Source organism: Engraulis encrasicolus, unplaced genomic scaffold (genome assembly GCF_034702125.1).
Source record: "Engraulis encrasicolus isolate BLACKSEA-1 unplaced genomic scaffold, IST_EnEncr_1.0 scaffold_220_np1212, whole genome shotgun sequence".
Taxonomy (NCBI): domain Eukaryota; kingdom Metazoa; phylum Chordata; class Actinopteri; order Clupeiformes; family Engraulidae; genus Engraulis; species Engraulis encrasicolus.
This window is the reverse complement of record NW_026945504.1, coordinates 3,354-30,096: the sequence shown is the minus strand read 5'-3', so window position 1 is coordinate 30,096 and position 26,743 is coordinate 3,354. Positions and strand designations below refer to the sequence as shown.

Below are 26,743 nucleotides of genomic sequence, written 5' to 3'. Positions count from 1 at the left end.
TTCTGTTGTCCAGGATAGGAGCTTCTTTATTCTTGCAATAATTGCACTACTCCTTAGTAACTGTCAACCCATTTTCAATAAAAACTTTCATGTGTTTGAAGACCGCATCAGTCTCCTCCTGCGTCCACGGCCTCTTCATACACCGCCTAGCTGTTGGGGAAAAAAAGAAAAAAAATTGCCATTCAGCTTGGAACTGTACACAGTCTCCTCTTTTGCAAGTTTGAACAGCAAACTAGAACTAGATTGCATTCTCACAGAAAATACTGAAAGCGGGCTTGCCTTTTGGGCCAGAGCTGAGTAGTTATAAATTTAATATCTACACATAGATCAGTGCCGCGTTTATGGGACATATTACATAACAATTGGCACATTCCCTTTTCACTGTTTCGAGTCATATCCCAGATCTCTCTACCAAAATTTGGATCAAGTTTATATGTTAAATAGTTAAGCCAAAAAATTGACATTTTGAGGCAGATGAGCTAACCTCTTCACAGCGTCCCTTCAAAAATGAATAGGACACCGCCATCAGGGTTTTTACACCGCTGTGATTTCAAAAGTACTAGACATCTTCAAGTTGACTACAGATAGATGCGCTGTTTACAGCTAATGTGAAGAGTTTCGGCAAGTTAAATGTTTTAGCGAGACATTTGCACATTGTTATAATAACATTATGGCCGTTCTAGTGATGGTCAGTGATGATTGTGAGACGTAAAGAGAACCCTTCTGGCCCAAGGCTCCACCAACATTTATCGACTCAGCCCCTGGCTTTGCTACTGGGCACGGTTGGTTGATTAATAGGCCTAAATATGTAGCCTATATTTAAGAATAATGTCAACTGTCAACCCTGTCCTGTTGCTGGCCGTGGTGGTGGTAAATCCATCCACACATTTAGTCCTACCCGGACGACGCAATAAATTAAGCACAACGCAGCTTAAATGGCCATTTTTCCACGATGAAGTTGTTCACCACGTCATCACGGCGCCTCGAGTGGCGTTCGCCTTGAACTTGCGAGGCGCCATTTCCTCATTCAAACCACTCACTCGGATTACTCTCACCCAAACCGGACTTTCAAAGAACTTTCTACCGTAAGCATTCACCATTTCACTCCCGTTTCTGTTCTGACAACTGTTAACATGGGTGCACACATTGTTTCCAGTTAGCAAACACTCCACAAGCATACATTTCATTCAGTAACACCCAAACACGCCAACATCCCATCCACAAACATACAACACGCTGATTAACACCACACGCATACACAAACATGACAAACTTCACCACCGGTATCATTTCTGTTCAGTATTTCACTTCTGTTAAACTGTCATGGTTCAATTGCACTGTTTTTAGTTAGTTAGCATCTCTTACCTGTGTAGCAGCATCTTCCCAGCTAAAAGAGTCTACACTCACTCTGACAGGAAGATAAACACTGCAGCTTTGCCCTAGGCACGTTCGTGCTGCGTTCACGCTGCGCGTGCGACGCGCTGGTTTAACCCGTTTGTTGTTATTTTTCATTTCAGCCTCAGTTATGATTTCATTTGCTTTCAGTATGTTTATTTTGAATTCCTGTGTGAGGACATTTGTTTTGGTTTGCGTTATTTTGTTGTATTTGGTTTATTTTGCTGGTATTGTGTTAAAGTGCTATTTTCCCCCATCTTAGTTGTAAAGGTGGTATGCTCCACCGATGGGCACGAGCTTTCATGCTCTTCAAAAACTTGCCAGTTTCATTCTAGGTGAGGCCAGCAAGGAGTACACACCTGGTACGGTGGGCTCTGCTAGACTACTTGGAATTGTGACGGTTTTCACATTTCAATTGGCCTCTTGTTATTTTCTGCTGCTATAGCAAATATTATTTTAATTCTGATTATTTTGCTCTATTGATTTATTACTGGATTTAGTGTCCTTAGCATTTATTTCTATTCTTTTTTTTGACCCACGTGTCAATTTATTTTCATATTTTAACCTCAGTAAATAATAGTGCACATTGGTGCTGAAGGTGGTTGACAAAAAAAAAAACAACGTTGAACCCCAGTTCCTGCCTACGCCTCTACCTCCACTTGACCGCCAACACGGTACCTCTTAACAAACCACTCTTCAGGTACAAACAATCCTCCACTGACCGGCTACCTCACTCCGACACAGAACCGAAATGCCCGCAGAGGCTCGGTTTGCACTTTTGATGCTCGCTCAGTTTCCATTGAACGTTTGTTCGTTTGATGGTCACGTTTCATACATTGCACTTTGTAGCAGACCAGTTGCGAGAAAATATACAAAATAAATTTTAGACCTTTGTTAAAATTTTTAGACCTGGGACACATATTTTAGACCTTTTTTAGGCCTAAAGAGGGGATTAAAAATTTTAAGGGACACTGCAGGAAATGGTCAAAAAAGGTACTGCAACTATGCTACTCATTGAAACTGGGCTGCCTATTGCCAAATTTTCATTAAAGTTTACTAAGTAATAAACATTTCCAAGTATGGCCCAAGTAAAGCCATTTTTGCAGCTAAATATGGCCACTTCTGGAAATTCAAAATGGCGGACCATGGAGAAGGGCAATTTTCCCAGTCATAATGAATAATTAGAATTTGATGGTGGTGGTACGTATTCATGAAAAAGGTAAAATTGGTGAATGGGTAGCATGAATTCTGAAAATAAACAACTAAAAATCTTGCAGTGTCCCTTTAAGACATTTTATAGACTTTTTAGACCCCGCGGCTACCCTGAAAGATGTCTTTTCACTCTCTAAAACTGGCCAACTATATAATTGTTAATGTGTGTATATTTGAAAACTAGAAGTTTCAAGGTTTTTAACTTTGTCACTTATATGTTTGAATGTCCAGTTTAAGACGTGTTTTGGAGTGTCAAATGGGGTCCTATGTTGCTTTGGAAGAAAGCTTACAAGTCTTGCAATGTGAGCCTGTCAGGCACAAGAGACAAAGTGCCATGGATTGTGGAATATTAGGCCTACAATGCAGCAGCCTTGTGTGATGATGACGTAAGGACCTGCCTGACCTTTTACTGGGAGGATCTGGGAAAACTGGACCTCTGACTTTCACTTGAGGACCCCGAAATACAGTGTGTTGAAAGAATGAGGACATCTTAACTCCTGAATGAACAGTGTGTAGGAGAAGTGAGTATACCCCTCCAATGTATATTGAAACAATTCAAAACCAAAGTGTGAGCCGAAATACAAACCCCAACTCCGGTGAAGTTGGGACGTTTGGTAAACTGTGAATAAAATCAAAATGCTATCCTTTCCATCACATTCAATCCATTCATTAGATTGAGAATAGTGAGAAGAGAACATATTAAGTGTTCAAACCGAGAAAAAATATTGTTTTGGGGGACATATGTACTCATTTCTAATTTCAAATCTGCAACACGTCTCAAAAGAGTTGGGACCGGTCAATAAAAGGCAGAAAATGCTGAGGAAGACTAAAAACAAAACAAAAGACAACACTTCACAGTTAATTACATTAACCAATGAGATGATTTTATATTAAAAAGAGTGTTAATTCCTATCTTGGACATGATTTCATCAGCTTAAATGATGGGTGTATACCTCATCATGTTTTGCAATGTTTTCCTTCCTGTAGTGCTTACAGTGTGACAGGTCTTTCCCAAAAGAATGCCATTTTATCAATTGCTGGTCCTTATGATGGAGTTAAACTGTTAAAACATAGTCAATAATGCAATGCGTCTTTACTATGTGGCAGTAATTGAAGATCTCCCTTCAAAATATAATGCATGAGTGGCTTTTCATGCTGTTTAAATCCCATTTATGTCATTCAGCACTGTATTTAACTCTACAGATGAGTGAGAACAACTTAACCAATGCAATACTGTACCCCCATGCATCATGGAGGCAGTCTTTAGAAGTTAGTACTAACACAAGTTGGATGGTCCATTTTCACTGTAGCACAGGATGTGCAAGACTTTATTATTTTAAAAAAAAATTGACTTCTGCAACTTCGGCTGACTTCTGTAAGCAAAGGACAGTTGCCCATGTCTCCTGAGTCTATTTCAAGTGAGCTCGGGTGCATAGGAGAATGTTAAACCCCTCTATCATTTGCACACATGAAGAGCTCTTAATATGGTCAATTTTCAATAGCTGTAACTCCTGCAGAGCTAGTGTGAGACTACGGCCAATATATATGTCATGATGTCATGAATCTATACAATGATTTCAATGACAGAAATATGTCTTAAATACACTTAATCATGGTAAATCAAAGGGAATTCAGAAATGTATGTAATAACTATGGTAATTATTCCCTCTGCATCTTTAATTCTGAGTGACTCCGCCTCTCTGTGATGGTCTTATACCTGGACACTCTTATTGTCCATCAGCACAATTTTGAAATGTTTGAAATGTTCTTCCTTGTTGTTTTATCTTATTTGGACATCTCACTGATCCCCGTCTCAACTTATTTTGAACGTGTTGCAGTTTTGAAATTAGAAATGAGTACATATGTCCCCCAAAACAATATTTTTTCTCAGTTTGAACACTTAATATGTTGTCGTTGCACTATTCTCCATCTAATGAATGGATTGTATGTGATGGAAATGATAGCATTTTGATTTTATTCACAGTTTACCAAACGTCCCAACTTCACTGGAGTTGGGGTTTGTAAAAGCTTAAGGCGGCCTAACTGTATATTAGTGCGACCGTTGTTTTGTGCCAGGCTGACGCTCAATTCACTTCGCAGACAGAAATTGCTACTCAATACATTAGGGAGCACAGACAAAATCATTTCAATACAAAGTTCATATGTTTCTCCATGCTGGAAAACATTAGCAGGCGTGATGTGTATTCAAGCTATATTTACTCAAAATTTTCACTTACCACTGGCCACATCTGTGGAAAGTAACGCAGCTGACTCCTGCCTGACACCAATACCTCCAATCTTAGAAAAAAGAAAAATCTTAGATTTGACAAACATTTAAGAAGATCAGCAAAACAATTATAACTCAGGGTTTCCGCTACAGTCTGTCAAGGTTCTATAGCGCAAACTTGCGTTATAGGTATATGGCCCGTTGCGCTATGAATTTGGACCTCTTATTTTCAGTATGCGTAACAGGGTCATTATACGTGAAATCAGACGCTTTGGGACCCGACCGATCCGGATTTCAATCATACTTGGTGTGCCTTTTTAGTAGCAAGGTAGCACCCCAGAACTGCATTGGTTTGAATCTGACACTAATATTAAGGGAGAAACAGACTAGGAAAGGTTCACATTTTAGGGTAGGACACTATACATTCAGCCTTGAATATATCAGTCAGTGTTAGTCACAAAAAGATGCCTGTGGTATTGTTTGAAAGCTCTTTTCTGGCTCTACATATTACACAATCAGCTTGGAATACAACAACTCTCAGAATATGAATTATGATAAATTGAAAAATTAAAAATTGAATATCTAAAATAACTATATTTTACAATGGCCAGTTCCTTGTCCAAACGTAGCCGGCAATGTCATTAGCAACACCTCAAATGCTGGTGTTCGGTTCTTTATTCATTTCAGAGAGAATTTGACTCACAAATATGGCACCATACAGACCACTTACTAATAATATGGTAATACCATAGTAGCATCACATGACAAAACAAAAACAAAACAAAAATGGTCAGTTTCCATGGTCCCAGGTTTCAGAAACTAAGGCAGATGTCCATTTATACACACCAAATGATGATATGTGAATGTTTGAACATTCCTTCTCTGTGTACCTGTGTCATCTCCCCTTTACCGTACTTTAAAGAGATAATCAATGGCTACACTCTCATTTTGTACTCTACCAGTGCATTTGAAGCAGCAGCTGTGTCTTTTGTAGATAATGTATAAGTACGTCCCGTTGCAGTTACAGGTTCCACTACCAGAAGCACATCCTGATGATCCATGACAAGTCTATCTGGTCTGAAGGGAAAAGTGAAGGATGGAGATGGTCCATGAGGATGCAGGAAGTTCAGTTTCACCTCTCCAGTGCTCGGCATACATTCCTCAACACGTGCTAGCCACCAGTTGCCATCATATACAGCTACAACATACCCTTTGATGTTTGAAAATGTAACACATTCCTTTACTGAGCTCACTCTTTCAACTCTGCCTTCTCTGACACTGTCACATTAATTGCCGATGTTAATTTAATTTGTCTGTTAATGCTAGTAATCTATTGCACCCTAAGACTCTGAGATACCTGCTGAGGATGCAGAAGGGGTCCCAAGGAACACCAGTCCACTGTCTAGAGATTCAACTTCCACATCTCCAGTTGCTCCTGCAGTCTCTGCTTGTAGCAAAGCATCTTCGGTGTTTATCTCATCTTAACTGTCGTGACCGTGGGGAAAGGCCCATTGGCGGTGGGGGAAGACCCACGGACTTCCATGAAAGAATGGATGACTGCACGGAAAGACGGCATGCAATAGTTCTAGGGTTGGCACCCCGACGGACTGCACAAAACGCTACGAGTACAAAACAAAGAGAATACCCCCAGGCAGACCGAGGAGGGGGGGAGGATAATCTGCTATCTAGGACGGATCACACGGCAACTGACCCGGACAATGATACAAGGACTATGGACTTGGATGTGGAAAGACAGGAAGGTGAAGAAAATCGAAGATGCTCCATCTGTGGCAGAAGTTTTAAGAACTAACGTGGCGTGAAAATCCACCAAGGCAAATCCAAGTGCAAGGAGCAGTTGCAGCAGCGCAAAGCATATAACACAGCCCAGAGTCTCATCTCAGAGTTTGTTAGCACTGTTTGTCAGTCGATGGAGGTCCGGAGTCAGGAGGCACACCACAGTGCTCCGGACCCCTTAGCTGTATCCGCCCCGAGTACAAGGAGGAGCCGAGAAGCCCACAACATGGAGGGCTTGCTGAAGAAGCCGCGGTTGAACCTACCATCAGCCAGGGACCACAGATGGGCGCAACTAGATGAAGACCTCAGCATCACCCTCGACAACACCTTGAAAGGGGATGCTGTAAAGAAGATCAAGACTATGGTGGAGATAGTATATCAAACATGCTACGACAGATTTGGAATCAAGGAGGGTAAGCCTGATAAATGTCCATCAGGGCCCAGCAGAAGGCAACGTCGAATTGCAGAGCTGCGTCAAAACCTGCGAGCACTCAAGAAAAGGTGGTGGAGAGTTCAGAGGCGCGGAAAAACCTTCTCCAGCTGCAGAGGGCAGAGGCAATCCGGAGAAGACGGAAAGAGAAGTGCATACAGCGGAAAGCATTCTTTAACAACCCATTCCGCTTCACATCCGACCTCCTGGGCCAGCCAAAAAGCGGAAGACTGGTGTGTTCTAAGAAGGAAGCGGAAGACGCAGTCAAGGAAGCGCATAGTGACCCCATCAGGGACCTACCACCGGGAGAGTGCCCCTTCCCAATTCCAAAGGTCAACCTAACAACCCCTTTCAACATGGCTGACTTCACTTTCGAAGAAGTGAGGAGAGTGGTGAGGCGGGCGCGAGCAGGATCAGCTCCTGGTCCATCAGGGACTTCTTACAAGATCTACAAGAACTGCCCACAAGTGTTAAAGAGGCTGGCCACACCCCTACGCACATTGTGGAAGAAGAAGCAGGAACCCTGGCAGTGGACACTCGCAGAGGGCTGCTTCATCCCCAAGGAGCTTAATTCATCCAGCCTTGACCAATTTAGAGAAATTTCCCTGCTGGACGTCGAGGGGAAGGTCTTCTGAGCAATCATCGCTGGAAGATTAACCTCTTACCTACTTACCAACGGCTACGTTGACGCCAGTGCCCAGAAAGGAGGAGTACCGGGTTACTCTGGGTGCCTGGACCATACATCTGTGATCAGCCAGATCATCAAAGAAGCAAAGAGGAACAAGACAACGCTCTCAGTGGTCTGGCTAGACCTCGCCAAGGCTTACCCCAATGTACCTCACCAACTCATACGCAAAGCATTGGAGCATTACCAAGTACCACCAGATGTCATCAAGCTGGTAATGTCTCACATGGACTCTCTGCAGATGAGGTGCAAGGGATTTTAGCACCAAGTGGCAGCGGCTTGAAAAGGGGATCATGGCTGGTTGCACAATATCCGTCTCCCCGTTTGTGGCAGCTATGAACCTGTTACTCAAAGCAGGAGAGTCACAGCGCAAAGGACCGATGGCAGGCAGAGTTTTAGGCTTCTGTTCACTAACATGTGTTGCAACAGAGGGCCGCGAACAATTGATACATTCCTCGAAGAGAATTGATTCGCGGAGTTTTGCGCGCTCATCTGCTTCTACAACAGCGCACCAGCGTTTGAACAGTCTCTTAACCGGCCAAACTCGACGTACATCTGGTCTACTTTCTTCTGGAGTTTACGGAACGACTGGTGATACGCCTCAGGGGTCAACTAGCACCCATCACGTCGTCATACAAAAGACTTTTGGCGAGAGGGAGACACGAGTAAATCTCTTGGCCTTTCCCGGATAACACACACTGGAGGAGAGAGATCCAATTCTCTTTCGGCCATGCGAAGTTGGTTGCCACCCTCTCGAAGTGCGGGAAATACCATTCTACATCAGTCTCTGAGAAGAGAGGAACCAGCTTTATATTTTTTGCAACATCAAAGACAGTTTTAGACTTGGCCTTTTCGGCTTCTAGTTTAAGACGCTGGCGCTCAATGTCCAATCGCTGTTTTTGCCAGATCAGTCTCTAACTCTAATCGCCGCTGCTCGAGGTCTAACTCACGCAGGCGGACTGTCTCGGACGGACCACACGGAGTGGAAGGCGAAGCGGCTTTGGCTAGCGTGCGGAGCAGTACACTGTTTTCAGTGAATACATCGAATAACTTTGTTTTTATAGTGTCATTGGTTCTCTTCTTCTGTATTTAACGACATTGTACCTTTTCGCCAATTCAAGTAATTGTGGTTTGTTGAACCGTTGCAACTTCTTAAAAGTCAGAGACTCAACAAAACTCTTGATTGCAGACATGACTAGTGATAACGAACAGCTGATTAATCAGGATAGTTGTAACAGGACGAGTGTGCGGAAACAAACCGGCAATTACGAGCACAGAAGTCTAAATGCTCCTCACGAGTAGCAACAAACTAGAGCCAATAGGCTACGGAGCTACGAACAGGGTACACTAAGTAGCAACAGGTGGTCAGAGACACAGGCACCGGAGTGCAGACAGGACCATGGACAAAACACACAAACAGACTTCCCAAAAAAGAAGAGAATCACACAGCAAAAAGAGTGGAGTGAAGCCCAACCAAAAATCGGCACACTGCGTTGGAGGTGAAGTGGTGAGCGTTAACCCGGGCAGGGGATGTTACTACTCTGCCTATTCCTAAAACAGAGAAAACAAAAGCCTCACTAGCGGAGGCCGAGGGAAACGATGCAGGATGCCGGGGTCGGCACACACACACACCAACACCTGGAAGGAGTATAGCGTCAGGAAGGAGCGCGTCCAATGCCGGCAAGCACGTAGGATGCCAGCAGCAGGAGACCTTGAGACGGCGGTCCAGGAGGCCGCAAGTCGAGAACGGGGCAAAGCCCACGCCATGACGGGAACGGCAACGTAAATGGAATAAAACCACATGTAAGTAACCGCAGTGCCCAGAAGGCTACGCCACAGTGCAGCAAGTGGACGGACCAAAGGGGCGTCCAGGGACCGCCAGCAGCAAGCAGAGGGCCTCCCAGCATGGCTCAGACAGGGGTGCTGCGCAAGTCACAGCAATCACTGTGCCGTGGTCCGGTTCGGCAGAACCTTGGCCAGTACTCCGGACACATAGGCAACCAAGAGCCAAAGAGGCAGGCCCGGGCAGGCGGGTCGGCCACAACTGCCCAGGGTGGCCGAGAGACGGCCAACAAGACATGGGGCACTGAGCTCCCTTGCGTGCCTCACGCAATGTCGCATCACAACGCCCGCAGACGAACACATCTGCGCCGTGACATTGCGGCCGGGGCAGTGTGCCCCCAGGCTCAATACCTGAACTGGTGAGGCAAGTAGAGCGTCCAGAACCGGGCTAATACCCGGGAAGGAGTCAAGGCCATAGGTGGAGGCCTCCAGTATGCCGGCCAAAGTCCGATCGCCGAACCTGAGCGCAAAGCGCATACGGTCAGCCACATACGTATACGGTCAGCCACAACACACACAGAGCCCTGTAGGGGGGCGTAGGTACAGAGGGAGAGGGCCGTCCGCCCGACGAAGACGGTCAGGCTCTACGAAGCCCTGGCAGAGAGTACGCAATCCCATGGGCAGACACACCCGGAGACAGGGCAGGGTGGCACGTGCTGCCAAGCAGCAGGTGCAGCCACCGCAGTAGAAATGTGCAACAGGACAGGTGGGAATGGTAACAAGCCAGGCCCAGAGAAGGCACAAGACGACACAGGGCGCACTCGCCCGCGATAAGTGAACCATCATGCCCCTGCAGCCGATAGCAGAACATGGGGCCGAACCATCCATACACCGTAGCAGCAGCCGTAGGGGCGCTAGGCGCTAGGGCACCAGCGCTTGGAAACAGCGAGGAGAGATCACCCACGAGGTGAACTCAGCGAGACGACGAGGAACAGTCGTCAGAAAAAGGCAAAACATGCAGCAGGGCCGCCCACGTACAGCAACAGAAGCTGTAGTGGCACCATCATCACCCCTGGGGAAAGTGATCCCATGAAACAGGGAAACATGCAAGGCAACAGAATATGGAGCGGGACCACTCCCACATACATGCCGAAGCCGCAGTGGTGTAGGCACCAAGGGCACCCCCCAGCGAGGCTATGGCGAAGTCACCAACAGCCTACGGAGGACAACAAGCAGCAGTCGAAAGACAATGAAAGCAGACAACTGCTTCGGGGCAGGAACGCTCACAAACAGTGGCATCAGCCACAGTGGTACACCAGAGGGCCAAGGGGCGAAACAGCCAAAGGCCCTGCAAGGTCCGAAGGACGACGCGCCAGCCATAGGACAGTGGGCAAGAGTGGACAATAGGAGGCAGAGCGGAATCACTCGCATATAGCATCCGCAGCTGAAGTGGCGAAGGCACCAACGGCAACCACAACCAGCCCACGGTGAAGCCGCACACGGCCAAACAGGCCCCAGAGGATGACGCGTAACAGTCCAATGATAATGCAGACAAGCAGAAAATAGGGCATGGAGCGGAATCACTCCCACACAGCAGCAGCAGCCGTAGAGGCGTAGACACTCAAGGAGCCGACAGGCGGAACCGCCCACGGCCAACATGGTGAAGAGTAGCGAGCCACATAGTATGATCTGGAGCGAAGTCACTCCAACAGCGGCAGCAGCCATGACGGCGCGGGTGCCCTGATGTGCTCAAGCAGCCAACGGGCGAAACCGGCCACCGCCAACCAAAGCCTGGAGAACGACTCGTACCAGTCGCAAGGCGATGAATAAAAGCAAGCCAGGCCGCAGGACAGGGAGCAGGACCACTCACTGCAATGCAATAATGCAAACCCTGCACATCCGATAGTACCACAAAGGTATCAAGGCCCACACATCAGCCTGTAGCAGCAGTCAAGGCGTAAGCGCCGGCGGCATCATCAAGAGGCCCACAGGCGAAACCACCAGCGGCCAAACACCCAGGAGGACGACACTAAACAGTCATAGGACAGAGATAACAGTAGCCAGAGCGAGATCACTCATGCACAGGACCACCAAAACGTACCGTAGCTGTCGTAGCTGCACAAGGGGCGACGGCATCAAGTAGCCTACAGGCGGAAACGCCCACAGCCAGAACATCACATTAGGACGGTGGTCAGACGTAAGACAACGGAGAGAGGCAGGGAACAGCAGACGAGCGGGAACACTCACGCCGTACAGCCACGCAAGGGCGCAAATTGTGCAAGCATGCAGTGCCACTGTGTAACCTATGCGCACAGAAGAATGGCAGGATGTCTGAACCCCGTCAACACACCATAGCAGGCGCAGTAGCGCACACGTCAATGGTAGTGGAGCAGCCTACAGGGCGGAAAACACCCATGGCCAGAAAACAACTCAGGGAGGCTACGTGCAAAGGTCTGAAGATCCCGAAAGAGTGTTCAGAACAGAAGGCGTGACGGAACCATCCACATAAAGTAGAAATAGCCGGGTGGGAGACGTGACGCCTTGTTTTTTCGTAACATTGGTTAAAAACCTACAAAACTGTTATTTTCCTTTAAAAAACAAATGTCAATGAAAGAAGGTGTGGTACACTATGTTTCATATTAGTCTTAGATGAGAAGAAACATTTTTGTTAAGATTTATGTAAAGGTTTATATGTCAAATTTCCTGTGGTGTGACTGTAACATTAATGAAACAATATATAATAATATATATATAAATTAACCAACAACATTTTGAATAATGTACGAAGCATTTGGCATGATTGCATAAATCTTAACTTTAGATTAAGATATGTGAATGTGGAAAAAACTCAAGACAGTAATATTAACTACAAGTTCAATTTCGTAACACAAATTGCGTCCTGTGGGGTGACATGTATATCAATGTTTGTGAATGGGCAGCTGCAAGGCCAACTACAAGGGTCTTAAAGACTGGCTCCTAACCAGTCAGTACCTCAGTTATTGGAGAGTGCTGTTGAAGTTTAAGGTGACTCTTAACCTCTTAATATGTCTTCATATTGAAATCTTTCTGTCACGCAATGCTTAGGTTCATTTTATGGTGTCCTGTGGTGTGACTGCTCTTATAAGAGGAAAAAAAAGTTTTTTTATTAATGAAAACACATATTAAGATTAAACACAATATCATTATCAAGTTAGCATGAGCTCAGATGTCAGTCATGTATACAAAAGGATTAAAATGGCCATAATGCAGTGAATTCCCTGTGGTGTGACTCCATTTTCCTGCGGTGTGACATGCCTATGCTATGTGTTGATGCAGGACACATTTTCCCAAAAATGGCAAAAATAAAGTGAAATTCCACAGACCACTAAGTGCTTTATTTTTTTCTATTTTTTTCCAATTTTTATCCATCATTTTTTTCAGGAATTTGAAAAACTTTTTTTTTTTTTTTTGCGTTACGCCCTTAAAGGGGTAGTCCGGTGTGAAATGGTTTACGTTGTGTCAATATGTGATGCTGAGCGCTGACGTTTGCCTCATACCTCGCATCCAAAGGTCCCCTGCATTCCGAAATCCGAGTGGTAGGCGGACCCCGCGAGCTAGGTGAAATGCAGCTTCTGTTGGGAGGTCGTGGCACCTGGGTTAGCCATGGGGCTAAATCTTTACTTTACACCCATTTACGAGGCTCAAAGTTGCAAAAATGTTGATCCCGTAGTGTCGGGTGGTTGTTGACATGTAAATCCAGGCACTGAGAAGTTTGATAGTGCACCGTTGTTTTAACTACAATTACGTTTTTGAAGGCTGCGCCTCGGAGGACTCTGCCGGGCGCCGCCATCTTTTTTTCTAGTCGCGTCGAAACAATAGGTCATGTGACACATCACGTGGTTATTGGACTGCAGTCGGAGACCGTCTAAAACTTCAGCTTCAGCGACAAAACACCCATTGTATATATAAAAAAACAAACCAAACCTATAAGTACTGTAATATTTTGTCGCTGAAGCTGAAGCTGAAGTTTTAGACGGTCTCCGACTGCAGTCCAATAACCACGTGATGTGTCACATGACCTATTGTTTCGACGCGACTAGAAAAAAAGATGGCGGCGCCCGGCAGAGTCCTCCGAGGCGCAGCCTTCAAAAACGTAATTGTAGTTAAAACAACGGTGCACTATCAAACTTCTCAGTGCCTGGATTTACATGTCAACAACCACCCGACACTACGGGATCAACATTTTTGCAACTTTGAGCCTCGTAAATGGGTGTAAAGTAAAGATTTAGCTCCATGGCTAACCTAGGTGCCACGACCTCCCAACAGAAGCTGCATTTCACCTAGCTCGCGGGGTCCGCCTACCACTCGGATTTCGGAATGCAGGGGGCCTTTGGATGCGAGGTATGAGGCAAACGTCAGCGCTCAGCATCACATATTGACACAACGTAAACCATTTCACACCGGACTACCCCTTTAAACGTCAACCACCCAGCCGCAGTGGTGGGAGCACCAGCGGGATTCACAAGTAGTTCTAGCCTCAGGCGAGATCACCCATGGCCACACAAACCCAAAGGGACGTTGTGGAGCAGACCCCAGACGAGGAAACAAAGTTGAACACATCGGACAGGGTGTAATCATGCACACACGGTAGAAGCAGCCCTCGTGGCGGAAACGCCATCGGCATGTACAAGTAGTCCCAGCCCCAGGCGAGATCACCCATGGCCAAACAAAACAGTCACCAGACTAGGAATAGAGGTAACGCAACAGCGCTGTACCAGTTACATCTTGAAACAGGGCATGCCGCAGGTATCGGCATGCGGTGTGCAAGCAAGAACACTGCCACCCTGTGCCCTCCGAGCAGGAGGCTAGAGCAGGGGAGGCAGAACCTCCAACACTCCAACAGCAAACACCACGTCTACCCTGCGGCGCGCGTCAGGCCGAGGGCCCAAACATGACCCAGCAACATGCAGGCTGCACAGGCCAAGCAGGTTAAACCCCGCCACAGGTGTTCCTAGGAAGGAGGGGCACTCGTGAAGGCCGACATCCATCTCCAGGACCACCCAGCAGTCGGCGCAGCAGTGGGAAAAAACCCAACATGGTAGCCAACATGGAAGTCGGTAGGCAGCCGAGGACACTGGGCTGACAAGCAAACAATGCAACATACACACTAGGGCGAGGGCACCCCAACGGAAGTCAATAAGTAAGCCAGCAGGGAGGCGAGGACACCAGGCAGGCGAGCAAACACTGAGAAAAAACACATAGAAGGGGCGAGAGCACCCCAACGGCAGCCAAAACACATGCGTACACAACAGAGCATGGCAACCCGACCGAAGCCCGACGGGCCGGGTCGGAACCCGACGGGCCGGGCCGGACTCGGACAAAAAAAATAGAATATCTGTCGGACTCGGGTCGGGCTCGGGCTTGAACCAAACAGACATTGTGAAAATTGTAAGCAATCAGAGGAAACGTTTCAGTTCATGCAAACGGCAGTTTTGTGATTAAAAAATAAGTAATTGAATATGCATAGGCTAAATGAAAATGTTGGTAGGCTACTCGTGCGAGTGATTATTATTGGCTGTATGCACGCGCCAGTTACCAGTGGCAACATGGACGCTCACTCCCAGTCAGCCGAGCAGGAATGCCGAGTCAACTTGCTTTCTTAATAAGCGCCAAATACAGTTGTCAGTGAACGCGTGGTCTTTTGTTGTAGGCCTAGTGTAGGCCATGCTTTAGCATGCCTTCGGTGCTGTCTTAAATGTTGAACATAAAATGACGAAGTTTGTCACTGCATTGCTCGCCAAGGATTACATTTCCAGCAAGGGGTAGCAAGGAGCATAATATGGATTAAAGAAGACGCACACGCTACGTGGAGTTGCCTAAGGTAGGGGCGAAGAGGTTTCCTACTACTTTGTCCGCTGTGACATTTCATGTCCTTCACGTAGGTTCTTAATTCTTGTCACTTTTACTGTAGCCTACAGTTGTAACTATGCGCGTGCAACCTTTCCTGATTTTATATTGACCGCATGGACATCAGGGGAAATGACATTCTCTTGGAGGGCCGAACAGGCTACTGTTCTTCGGGGTGAACTTATAGCCCATCCTTCTTAACGACAAGGAGTGGCATCTTCACCGGCTCGCGGGGATTTATTTGCACTAACAGTAACGTAACAAATGCGTCCATAGCCGCGCTGACTGCATCCAAACCGTATTCGTTAGTTTTCGCCTTTCTTATCCTCTCACGCCCCTCCCATGCATTTGATCACAGCACCCAACATCTCTGGTCTAACCGAAAGAAACATAAGGTGCGCTGTCACATGTATGCGTGTGTTTATACTTACTATGCGTGCGTAACTAAATTAGGCTACAGCAAATTGCCTCATCCTAGTTGCCTATCCTGGCTATTTATCATGTGCTATTTTGAGTATGAAGGAGGCCACATAGAAAATATTGCTTGCGCACAGGTTCTGTTGTTATTACAGTGGTCTCGGGCTTCGGACGGGTTCGGACACAAACATTTTAATTAGTCTCGGGCCCGGGTCGGGGTTGATCACTTTTCTGTCGGCTGAGGGCCGGGCTCGGACAGAAAAAAACGGCCCGAGCCACGCTCTAGTACACAAGCATACAATGCAAAATATACACCAGGGGTGAGGGCATCCCAATGGTGGTCAGTAAGGAAGTCAGCAGGTAGGCGAGGACACCGCACTGACAAGTAAGCACTGCAAATACACAAGCCAGGGGGCGAGAGCACCCCAATGGCAGTCAAAACACCTGCGTGTAAGCATACAATGCAAAATATACACCAGGGGCGAGGGCATCCCAATGGTGGTCAGTAAGGAAGTCAGCAGGTAGGCGAGGACACCGCGCTGACAAGTAAGCACTGCAAATACACAACCCAGGGGGCGAGGGCACCCCAATGGCAGTCAATAATGAAGTCAGCAGTGAGGTGAAGACACCGCGCTGAGAGAACACTGCAAATACACAACACCGGGGCGAGGGCACCCCAAGTGTAGCCAACAAGGCGCCAGCAGACAGGCGAGGACACCAATCTGACAAGCAAGCAATGACACAAACTGCACATTGCAGTTGGCACTGGGCAGGCGCTGTCCAACCAAAGCGACTCACAGTAAGGAACATAACCACAGCCAATATCACTAGGCTGTACGAAATGCACAGCAATGCAAGTGCATGGCAAATGCACATCACAGGGGCGGAGACAAGCAAACAAACGACCAGGCGACAACTGAGTGATTACACAGGCAGTTGGCAGAATATAATAATACCATAATACTAAACATGGTAACAGAATAATAGAACGGTGCGTGGCCCAGTAGGGAGAACACTAGCGTCAAGTGCAGACTAACCATGTAAACAATGGAGCTGGCATGTAGCGGTGCGAGGGCCCTTTGGCGAGAACACCGGGGCAATGCAAATTGTAGATGAACCACCGCCACGTAAACAAGGAGGCCGTAATGTCAAACGAGCACGTAAGTAACGGCAATACTAGAACTTAACAGAATGCGCCAACGCAAGCCAGCCCGTGGACAGGCACAGGCTGAAGGCGCAAGTACACTACCAATAAGTTAGCAACGTTGCAACAGTTCAAATAGTTTAGCAAGGATCGAACTATAAACTGAGGAGGAGTCGTGCGCCATAACCGCTTATCAAACAAAACCAGCGGGGGAACACTGGAAACAAAGCGAAAATCAATGAAATTTGAATAAAGCAAATGATAGCGGCGCACCAACACCACGCAAACGCCATGGTCTACAACTAACAAGCAGTTCAGTCAGCCAACAGAGAGGCGACGTTCACCACAACCGCTTACCAAACAAAACAGCGGCGGGAAACACCGGTGGAAAGTTGGAACTAAGCGGCGACAGAAATAAGATACTAACAACACGGCTTACCTTCAAATAAAATACCGGTGGAAGCCATCAGCAGCGTGAACACCGCGTCGGGGCGAGGGATACAACAGGTAGCTTAGCTCAACCGAGCGAGGACAATCGGCAATGAGGCAACGCATTATCTCTACGCAAACATGGGATATCTGAGGAAAACGAAGGGGACCAAAGCGCAGTTTCTTGGGGGATGTAAAAACACAGCCCCAATTCCGAGGGTAACGAAACCGACAGGCGCTAGCCCAAAATCCAGTAATGTTACATTTCACAACACTCGCGACCTGCGATGATACGCGAGAAATGAAAAGAGGACATTTCCTGGGTGCGTCGCTCTTTTGACGCCGACCCCGGGGTCACCGGGTGACAACACCCAGGTCACAAGTGAATTTGTTGTTACTAAATACTAGACCTGCACTGACGTGCAATGGATATCCAGTGCTGTAAGCACCGCCTCTGGCGGTCAGAAGGAACGATATAGAACCATAGCAGCAGTGACGTGCATTCACACAAGTCAGAGTTACTCAAAATTTTCACTTACCACTGGCAATAGCTGCATTATTCTCCACAGATGACTCCTGCCTGACACCAACGGCTCCAATCACTTCTTTAACTGTGGGTGTGGAACACTCCACCTTAAAGAAGAAATGAAACGAATATTCATCTATTATTCACATTAAATATTGGGCCTATTTCTAAAACATCAATCCAACTTTAAATAATTTTTCCGGACATAACTTGTTGAAACGGCAACTTAAAACCGTGCCTTTGGTGCGACAATATTTACAGGGGCGTGACGTCATGCGGTTGACACCCTCTTTTTGCGAGTATGGTTGGCTGCGGAAATATCATACATTTGAAGGACCCATATCTCATAAAGGAACCAACATTAAGATACAAATATCGACATGTCGAAAGAACACACCTCTAACATTATGTAACAAAAACTCACGTTGAATATAAGCCTCACAAATAAGCCGAGTAGACTTTTCTTTGATGATGCACCACCATATGCCATATGGGTTGGAAAGATATGCCATATTCGGCACAGGATCGACGGGCACAAAACAGCACCGCGCTCCTACTAGGCTACACGCTGATCATTATTAAGATATTATCAATCATATGACACTATTAGTGTAGGCTGTATGTGCTGTGGTAAACTGGAAAATATGGGAGCATGTTAGGGTGCCAGCCAGCTGACGGTTTCTCAGATCATGTGACATTCCGCGCTGTCTTTGACAAGTTGAAACCGAAGTGGCACTTTGAAAGCCAGCTTTAAAATCTTATTAAACAATGGCGTTATCTCAATTATTATGCCGACAACTTATCGATCAACCAGCGCGGCATACTTGTTTTTTTGTTTATGGCAACGTGACAAGGGGGGGGGGGACGATGCTTTGGCTGCTGCACTCTGTCTTTGACATGTTGAAACCTAGCGAAATTGCACTATCAGCTACTTTAAAAACGTATGCTTAAGTAGCTCAATAGCATGGATTTAATGTAATCTTAATAAACAATGGCGTTATACATACCCATCATTATGCGACAATTTGGAAGTCGGTAGGTATATTTTGACACAGATGTTCGTGCTTATCTACACATATCTACGAGTCATAACTACACAACACAGATGTTCGTGCTCGGATGCTGGGGCGATTTCGTTGCATATAAAGCAATAACTCCACGACCGACGGCCATGGAGTCGTAACGAAACACCTCGACCCGCAGCGCATTGACCGAGGACCCTTAGTACTAGGGTGCTACAATGGCAGAGAGGAATAGCTTTAGCATGCTGCTATCCTGCTAAGTGGCTGTCGGCCAGACTCACCCGTGGTTGCACTCGAGCTAGAGATATCCGTCAGCACACCTGCTATCCATAGACACTGCTTGTGGTAGCCTAGGAGTGTATTTCCAACCATGTCCACGGTCTCCAGATTTTTTAAGGTAAACAACAGGAGGGGTGGAAAACGCCCGGAGCACAACATTGATCTAGGTCACTTCAAAAGCCGATGCCTCCTACACGATCAGCGTTGTTTTGCCTTCTCCTTGTCAGCAACAGTTCCAGTAATTTTGACTTAAAGACACTTGTGCAGAGAGATGCCTTCAGTGAAGCTTGTACTTGTTGCAACCTGTACCATTTGGACCGCCACGAACACAATATTTTCCACTGTGCTTTGATTTACTAGCCATAGACGCCGCCATTGACTATAACTTTGTGGGTTCGGAGTTAGACTGTGTCAACCTTATGACGTCACGCATAAGACAATAAATTCGCACTACTGGACAAAATATTGCTCATTTTGAGCACGTTTTAACATGACTTCCCGGATAAATTATTACACACACGATATCTTGTTTTAATCACAAAGCTTGGAACTTTTGTAATATGCAGCACAAACTGTAAAATTCCAACAATTAATATTCGTTTTAACTTCTTCTTTAATAAGATTAAACAGCAACGTTCATGTTTAGTTTTAAAAAATGAAACGTGACTGTGCATGTATGCCATTATACACGTGGAGGAACTTCTGGTAACACACAGAAAAACAAAGTATGCAAGACACTCTATTGAGCTGCATGTGTGGCGCAAAATCAGAAAAAAAACATGTTTGAAAGGACACTACAATTGATTAGGTCCACTCATTCTTCCAGTAGCAAAGCTCTAAGGTTTCTGCACACATTGCTCAGTGGCGCAAGGAAGCAGTCACTTACCTCACTAGTAGTGATGTCTGGTGTGGTCGTGGATGACTGACACTCTGATATTGGTTGGGACTCTGTGCAACACAACACAATAAGATATGGTTTTACTTTCCTCTTTTCATTAAACTAACATACAGACTGGCCAAAGAGTCACCACGGAAACAACGTCACACACACACACACCAAAAGTTGTTGGAGCACCGTTAGCATTACTGCACAACACATTTGGCACCGTCGTATTCTAAGACGGCAATGCCAAACTTCACCGGGTTCAAAGGTTCAAAATCATGGCTCAGTGAGCATGAGATCACTTTAAAACATGGATTGGCCACCATAAAGTTGAGACCTCAGCCGCAATGAGAATCTTTGTGATGTGTTGAAGGCTTTACAGCAGCGCTGACACTCCTACAGTCAATACAAAATCTTGGAGAAACTACACTCGAAGAGAAAAATCTAGACACTGGTTTTGAATAGTTTCAATAGATGTCTGCAAAGTGTGATCCGAAATCGAAGCTTAAGGCGGCCTAACTGTATATTAGTGCGACAGTTGTTTTGTGCCAGGCTGACGCTCAATTCACTTCCCAGACAGAAACTGCTACTCAATGCATCAGTGAACACAGAAACAAAACCATTTCAATACAACTATCACATGTTTCTCCGTGCTGAAAAACCACAGCAGCCGTGATGTTTATTCAAAGAAGTTATTGTTACTCAATTTTCACTTACCAATGGACCCATCTGTGGAGAATAACGTAGCTGACTCCTGCCTGACACCAATATCTCCTATAACTTCTTTAGCAGAGGGTGTAACACTCTGCACCGTAAAAGATAAACAGCAATATTCATGTTAAGATAAAAAAAATAATATTAAAACGTGACTATTTATGCTATTAAAAAATAGGCACTATAGTGAAAGGCATGTTTGCCATCACTCCGCCCCACCCACTGTGCATGTATCCTAATATACACGTGGAGGAACTACTGGCGACACATAGAAAAGCAAGGTATACAAGACACTCCTTTGCTGTTTAAAGACATCACTGCGCAAACTCAGAGCATTGAGCTGCTTGTGTGTGACACGATCAGAAAAAGAACGTGTTTGAGAGGACTCTACGTTTAATGAGGTCCAGCCACGCTGGGAAACATACTACGCCCCACCCCCACCTAATATACACGAGGAAGAACTTCTGGTGACAAACAGCAATAGTGTCTTGCATACATTATTGACATTTTCTGTGTCTCAGTCAGCTACTTGTGTGTGGCACAATCAGAAAAAAAACATAGTTGAGAGGACACTACGCTTATGAGGTCCACCCATGCTTCCAGTAGCAGAGCTCTAAGGTGTCTGACTGTTAAGTGGAGTAATGATCAGAAGCAGTGTTTGCGCTCACCTCACAAGCAGTGATGTTGGGTGTGGTCGTGGATGACTGACACTCTGATCTTGGTTGGGAGTCTGTGCAACAGAACACCGTAAGATATTGTTTTCCAGCATGGAGAAGCATGTGATGATTGTATTGAAATACACACACAAGTAGGCTAATCTTAATAGGAAAAGCAATCAGAGATACCTAGGCCTACGTGAGACAAAACACTGAAATAGTACACATAAAAAACACAACATTTCATGTCTATACAATGACGGGAAATGTCTTGAAAACATATGAACTAATAGGCCCTATGCCTAAACGAACTACTAGCCTACTGATAAGAAGGTCCAGAAAACCCAGTTAGCCAGAAGGTCAGTCAGACTGTCCGGTAAGAAAAAAGTTTGCTTTCCAAGATCTGAAATCTCCACAAGCTCTTAAAGTGACAGTGCATACTTTTACTTCATGTAGGCCTAATTTCAGCTCAATATTTTAGTCTTTTAAATTTGTTACATAGGCATGGCCTATTATAAAACATTTAAAGCCAAATTAAATGATTCATCCTTTTAAACATAAATTCAACATTCTGGGCTATTGGGCTGCTGTAAAGATACTTTCTTTCCAACATCTTACAAATGTAGGCCTAGCCTACAATATATTGATGTTGGTGGTTTGATGATTAAGTAATAATCAAGATTTGGAAACATTACTTAACTGATTTTGTAATATTCACTATAGTGAATGACAATATAATCAACATATTATGAAGCATCAATGTTACCCTTAAAATGGCGGGGGGGGGGTCCGACCCGCTCACCGAGGTTATTGGCTCTGCTCAGTGATATAGTGCATTTGCTCAGGCACCGAAAAAATTAGAGGGAACATTGGCTAGCAGGCGCCTCGCTAGATGCTGTGGATGTTATGGAGGGACTGTTTTAACGGCAAAGTGTGTGGAACATGAAATGCGCTAGCCTATATGAAATAACCTCGTGGTTAGGCTAATGGCGTCGCCCGCGGCGACCAAAACCGTCCAAACTTTTCCACCTTGAGTTCCAAACCTTCCCCCCAACAAATCCCGACACAACAAAGTTCATTTTAGCCATGCTCAAGTCCAGAATCAGTATTGTATGCGTGTGCGTCTATGTGTGTGTGTCAACGAATGCGAGTGCTCCGTTTGCGCACCCCAGAGAGAGAGAGAGAGAGAGAGAGAGAGAGAGAGAGAGAGAGAGAGAGAGAGAGAGAGAGAGAGAGAGAGTCACTTTATGCGCTTGCTGTTGCCAATGCTGTCCGTGCGCATTCACAAACGGAGCGGTGAAGAGGGGAAGAGAATTCACATCCTCACAGGGACAAAGGTGAAAATTTGCTGGAAAAATGCGGCTTTACAGGAATTACTTGGCATCGTGAAATTATGCGGAATATCATTGAATTTGCATGAATCCACGCGATCGCTGAATAGCGAAAAACTGGAGGGACTGGTTACTCAAAATTTTCACTTACCACTGGCAATAGCTGCATTATTCTCCACAGATGACTCCTGCCTGACACCAACGGCTCCAATCACTTCTTTAACTGAGGGTGTGGAACACTCCACCTTAAAAGATGTACAGCAACGTTCATGTTTAGTTTCAAAAAATGAAACGTGACTGTGCGTGTATGCCATTATACACGTGGAGGAACTTCTGGTAACACACAGAAAAACAAAGTATGCAAGACACTCTATTGAGCTGCATGTGTGGCGCAAAATCAGAAAAAAAACATGTTTGAAAGGACACTACAATTGATGAGGTCCACTCATTCTTCCAGTAGCAAAGCTCTAAAGTTTCTGCACACATTGCTCAGTGGCGCAAGGAAGCAGTCACTTACCTCACTAGTAGTGATGTCTGGTGTGGTCGTGGATGACTGACACTCTGATATTGGTTGGGACTCTGTGCAACACAACACAATAAGATATGGTTTTACTTTCCTCTTTTCATTAAACTAACATACAGACTGGCCAAAGAGTTACCACGGAAACAACGTCACACACACACACACCAAAAGTTGTTGGAGCACCTTTAGCATTACTGCACAACACATTTGGCACCGTCGTATTCTAAGACGGCAATGTCAAACTTCACCGGGTTCAAAGGTTCAAAATCATGGCTCAGTGAGCATGAGATCACTTTAAAACATGGATTGGCCACCATAAAGTTGAGACCTCAGCCGCAATGAGAATCTTTGTGATGTGTTGAAGGCTTTACAGCAGCGCTGGCACTCCTACAGTCAATACAAAATCTTGGAGAAACTACACTCGAAGAGAAAAATCTAGACACTGGTTTTGAATAGTTTCAATAGATGTCTGCAAAGTGTGATCCGAAATCGAAGCTTAAAGGAACAGACCACCCTTTTTTGATTTTCACATATTTGCAGTATTTCCAAGCATTATTCATGAATGTGCATATAATTTTCGTCTATGTGTTTGCATTGCCTGATTGAACAGTATAGCCACATTAGGCATAGCAATGCAAGTGTATGGTACAAAATAAAACACAATCAAATGTACTTATAAACCATTTTAAAATTAATGTAAAATTCACCCGAGTGTAAAACGGCAATTTAATTCCGTCCAGTGACCACTTGTGGCTTGATGCTAAAGATACCAGTTACTTCCAGTGATTATGCTAAGCTATGCTAATAATTCTGATCCAATAAATCTAAGTACTGAAAACACTGAGACGAAAATGATATGCACATTCATGAATAATGTTGGGAAATACTGCAAATATGTGAAAATCAAAAAAGGGTGGTCTGTTCCTTTAAGGAATCTACGTTTAATGAGGTCCAGCCACGCTGGGAAACATACTACGCCCCACCCCCACCTAATATACACGAGGAAGAACTTCTGGTGACAAACAGCAATAGTGTCTTGCATACATTATTGACATTTTCGGTGTCTCAGTAAGCTACTTGTGTGTGGCACAATCAGAAAAAAAACATAGTTGAGAGGACACTACGCTTATGAGGTCCACCCATGCTTCCAGTAGCAGAGCTTAACAGTGTTTGCGCTCACCTCACAAGCAGTGATGTTGGGTGTGGTCGTGGATGACTGACACTCTGATCTTGGTTGGGATTCTGTGCAACAGAACACCGCAAGATATTGTTTTCCAGCATGGAGAAGCATGTGATGATTGTATTGAAATACACACACAAGTAGGCTAATCTTAATAGGAAAAGCAATCAGAGATACCTAGGCCTACGTGAGACAAAACACTGAAATAGTACACATAAAAAACACAAAATTTCATGTCTATACAATGACGGGGGGGGGGGGGGGGCTGTGTGTTCATGTTTCACCTAGGGCCCCAAGATGGTTAGCTCCGCCCCTGCTGCCACTCTTCAGCCGCGCTCTGAGTCTGATCCAATCTCCCAGAGTGCATCTTAATATGCAACCTTGCCTCCTCCATTCGCTTCTCGTCATGATGACATCACTGACAACAGCATTATATTTCAATATCTTGCAAAAGCTCAATTGTTTGCAATTGGGATGGTGAATGAAAAACAGTCCCTCAAAAGTTGTTGTGGCTAGGCTGACAGCTGGGACACTTTATCGTTTTCTCCACGGAGTAGGGGCCAGGAGGCGGGACGAGGAGACAAGCGCAAGTGGAGGAGGCAAGGTGGCATATTAAGATGCACTCCCAGACTGCGCATGTGGCCCTCCTGTTGTCTAACGACTAGGAAGTTGGCTATTGATGGCATCAAATATAACTTCCAAAACAGTAAAGGGGGGAGGTTTGGTCCGTTTACATTGTCGAGCTCACATGTCTATAATAAGTGCCATTAAAAACAAACACAAGTAATTTGCAAATCGCTCGCAAACGCCAGGAAACTTTGTGTGGCGAGGTAAAACAGAACGCCGGAAATAAAGCTATCTAGATGGTGAATATTTGGGGATACAAAAAATAATGCAAGTACGGATTCCTTTGCAGTTGCGTTTCACGTAGCAGTTGGCAGCACCACGCAGACATAAAGAACGTTGCGTGCAGTTTACCTGGTTTCATAAAGAATGCCTTTTGCATTCGGCGATTTTGGAGATGCTTACGAGGGTATGGACAAACTCCCTACAGCTCGGCCAGCAGCCAGCTCTTTGACAACACACCAGGCGTGTTTAAATTGTCAAGGGGCTAAGCGACACACAATAAAGTAACTAATTGGTTAAACGTATGACTTGCCTTTGATGCCTGAGTCACGTAGCGTCTAGCTCTGATAACAATAACAGAAATCCAGTCCGATGATTAAATGGAACCGGTGGGGGGAAGATTCACAACTAATAATCGTTCCGTGGCCATCCGCGTTCCCTTACACGAGAAAAGCACCATCACATTGTTTCTCCTCATTTCAAGTGTATTAGCGCCATGACTACTTATATTAAACATCCCTGGCAAAAACAGTATTTCTCTTCAGACGTAGTCCATACGTTTTCGCTTCTACTCACCCACTGTGCGCATCCAGCCATTAGCTAGCATGGCGTTTAGTACTAGCAGACGCCACACTTGAAAGGCATTTCGATTAGCAAAAGATGTAACATAACATGCCATGTCCAACATCTAGACACAGAGGACCACCTCTAAACAAGCGACGCATTTCGGCTGTCGGACAATGCATTCAAAAAACGCTAGTATCTGAAATATATTCGAGGAAATGTTGAGTCCAACATTGGTTTTGCTATGACCTACCTAACCACGTTACACATTGCCACCACAATACACAATACAATTGCCACAATTTCAACATTGTCTTTGCAGTATAGTAGATGGATTAATGATAACACCTGTAGACCCCACGTTAACATGTCATACCGAGTTGTTCCATATTCGTTGCCTTAATGTTGCCAGGAATATGTAGGCTAAATATGCCATGTCCTTTGAACGAGGCAGTTTGGGTAACAACGCCCATACAATGGATGGCAGGATTTAGATAATGATCAACGCATGACATCCTGGACTTTTCATTAAGTTTGCATATCGGACATCGCAGTATAAATATGACATTTGATAACTTCATCACTAACATGCAGCCAAAAGAAAAAGTTTGAGGCAACTTCTCTGTGCATTTGGACATACCATGATAACTGTTGTTAAACTCCAGTAAATGTAGGTCTATAAGTTGCAACGTTAAATATGCATTTAAACCGCATCACTGTATCCAACAGCAGAGACCGTAGGCTAAGTAAAATAAATGCATGCAATTTGATGGAATAGAACAGCTAGAGCTCTAAGCAACTTACCCGATCTCCGCCAT

At 45.3% G+C, this 26,743-nt stretch overlaps 1 protein-coding gene across 1 annotated transcript; it reads right to left on the bottom strand.

The window, feature by feature from the left end:
- On the bottom strand, positions 1-26,743 carry LOC134442707 (uncharacterized). Its single transcript, XM_063192749.1, has 10 exons — positions 26,730-26,743; positions 24,703-24,715; positions 23,330-23,443; positions 22,964-23,057; positions 21,494-21,555; positions 20,829-20,916; positions 20,115-20,176; positions 17,941-18,034; positions 4,845-4,905; positions 1-150 (listed from the first exon to the last, which is right to left on the bottom strand). Exons 1-10 carry the CDS (start codon positions 26,741-26,743, stop codon positions 147-149), a joined length of 606 nt encoding a protein of 201 aa, XP_063048819.1. The 3' UTR covers positions 1-146.

Bases quoted from the DNA above. Each gene is read 5' to 3' on its own strand.
- LOC134442707 (XM_063192749.1), bottom strand. The intron at 23,058-23,329 runs GTAAGTGACTGC...ACATCTTTTAAG, and splicing joins CAGACATCACTACTAGTGAG to GTGGAGTGTTCCACACCCTC. The intron at 20,917-21,493 runs GTGAGCGCAAAC...TTTACGGTGCAG, and splicing joins CCAACATCACTGCTTGTGAG to AGTGTTACACCCTCTGCTAA.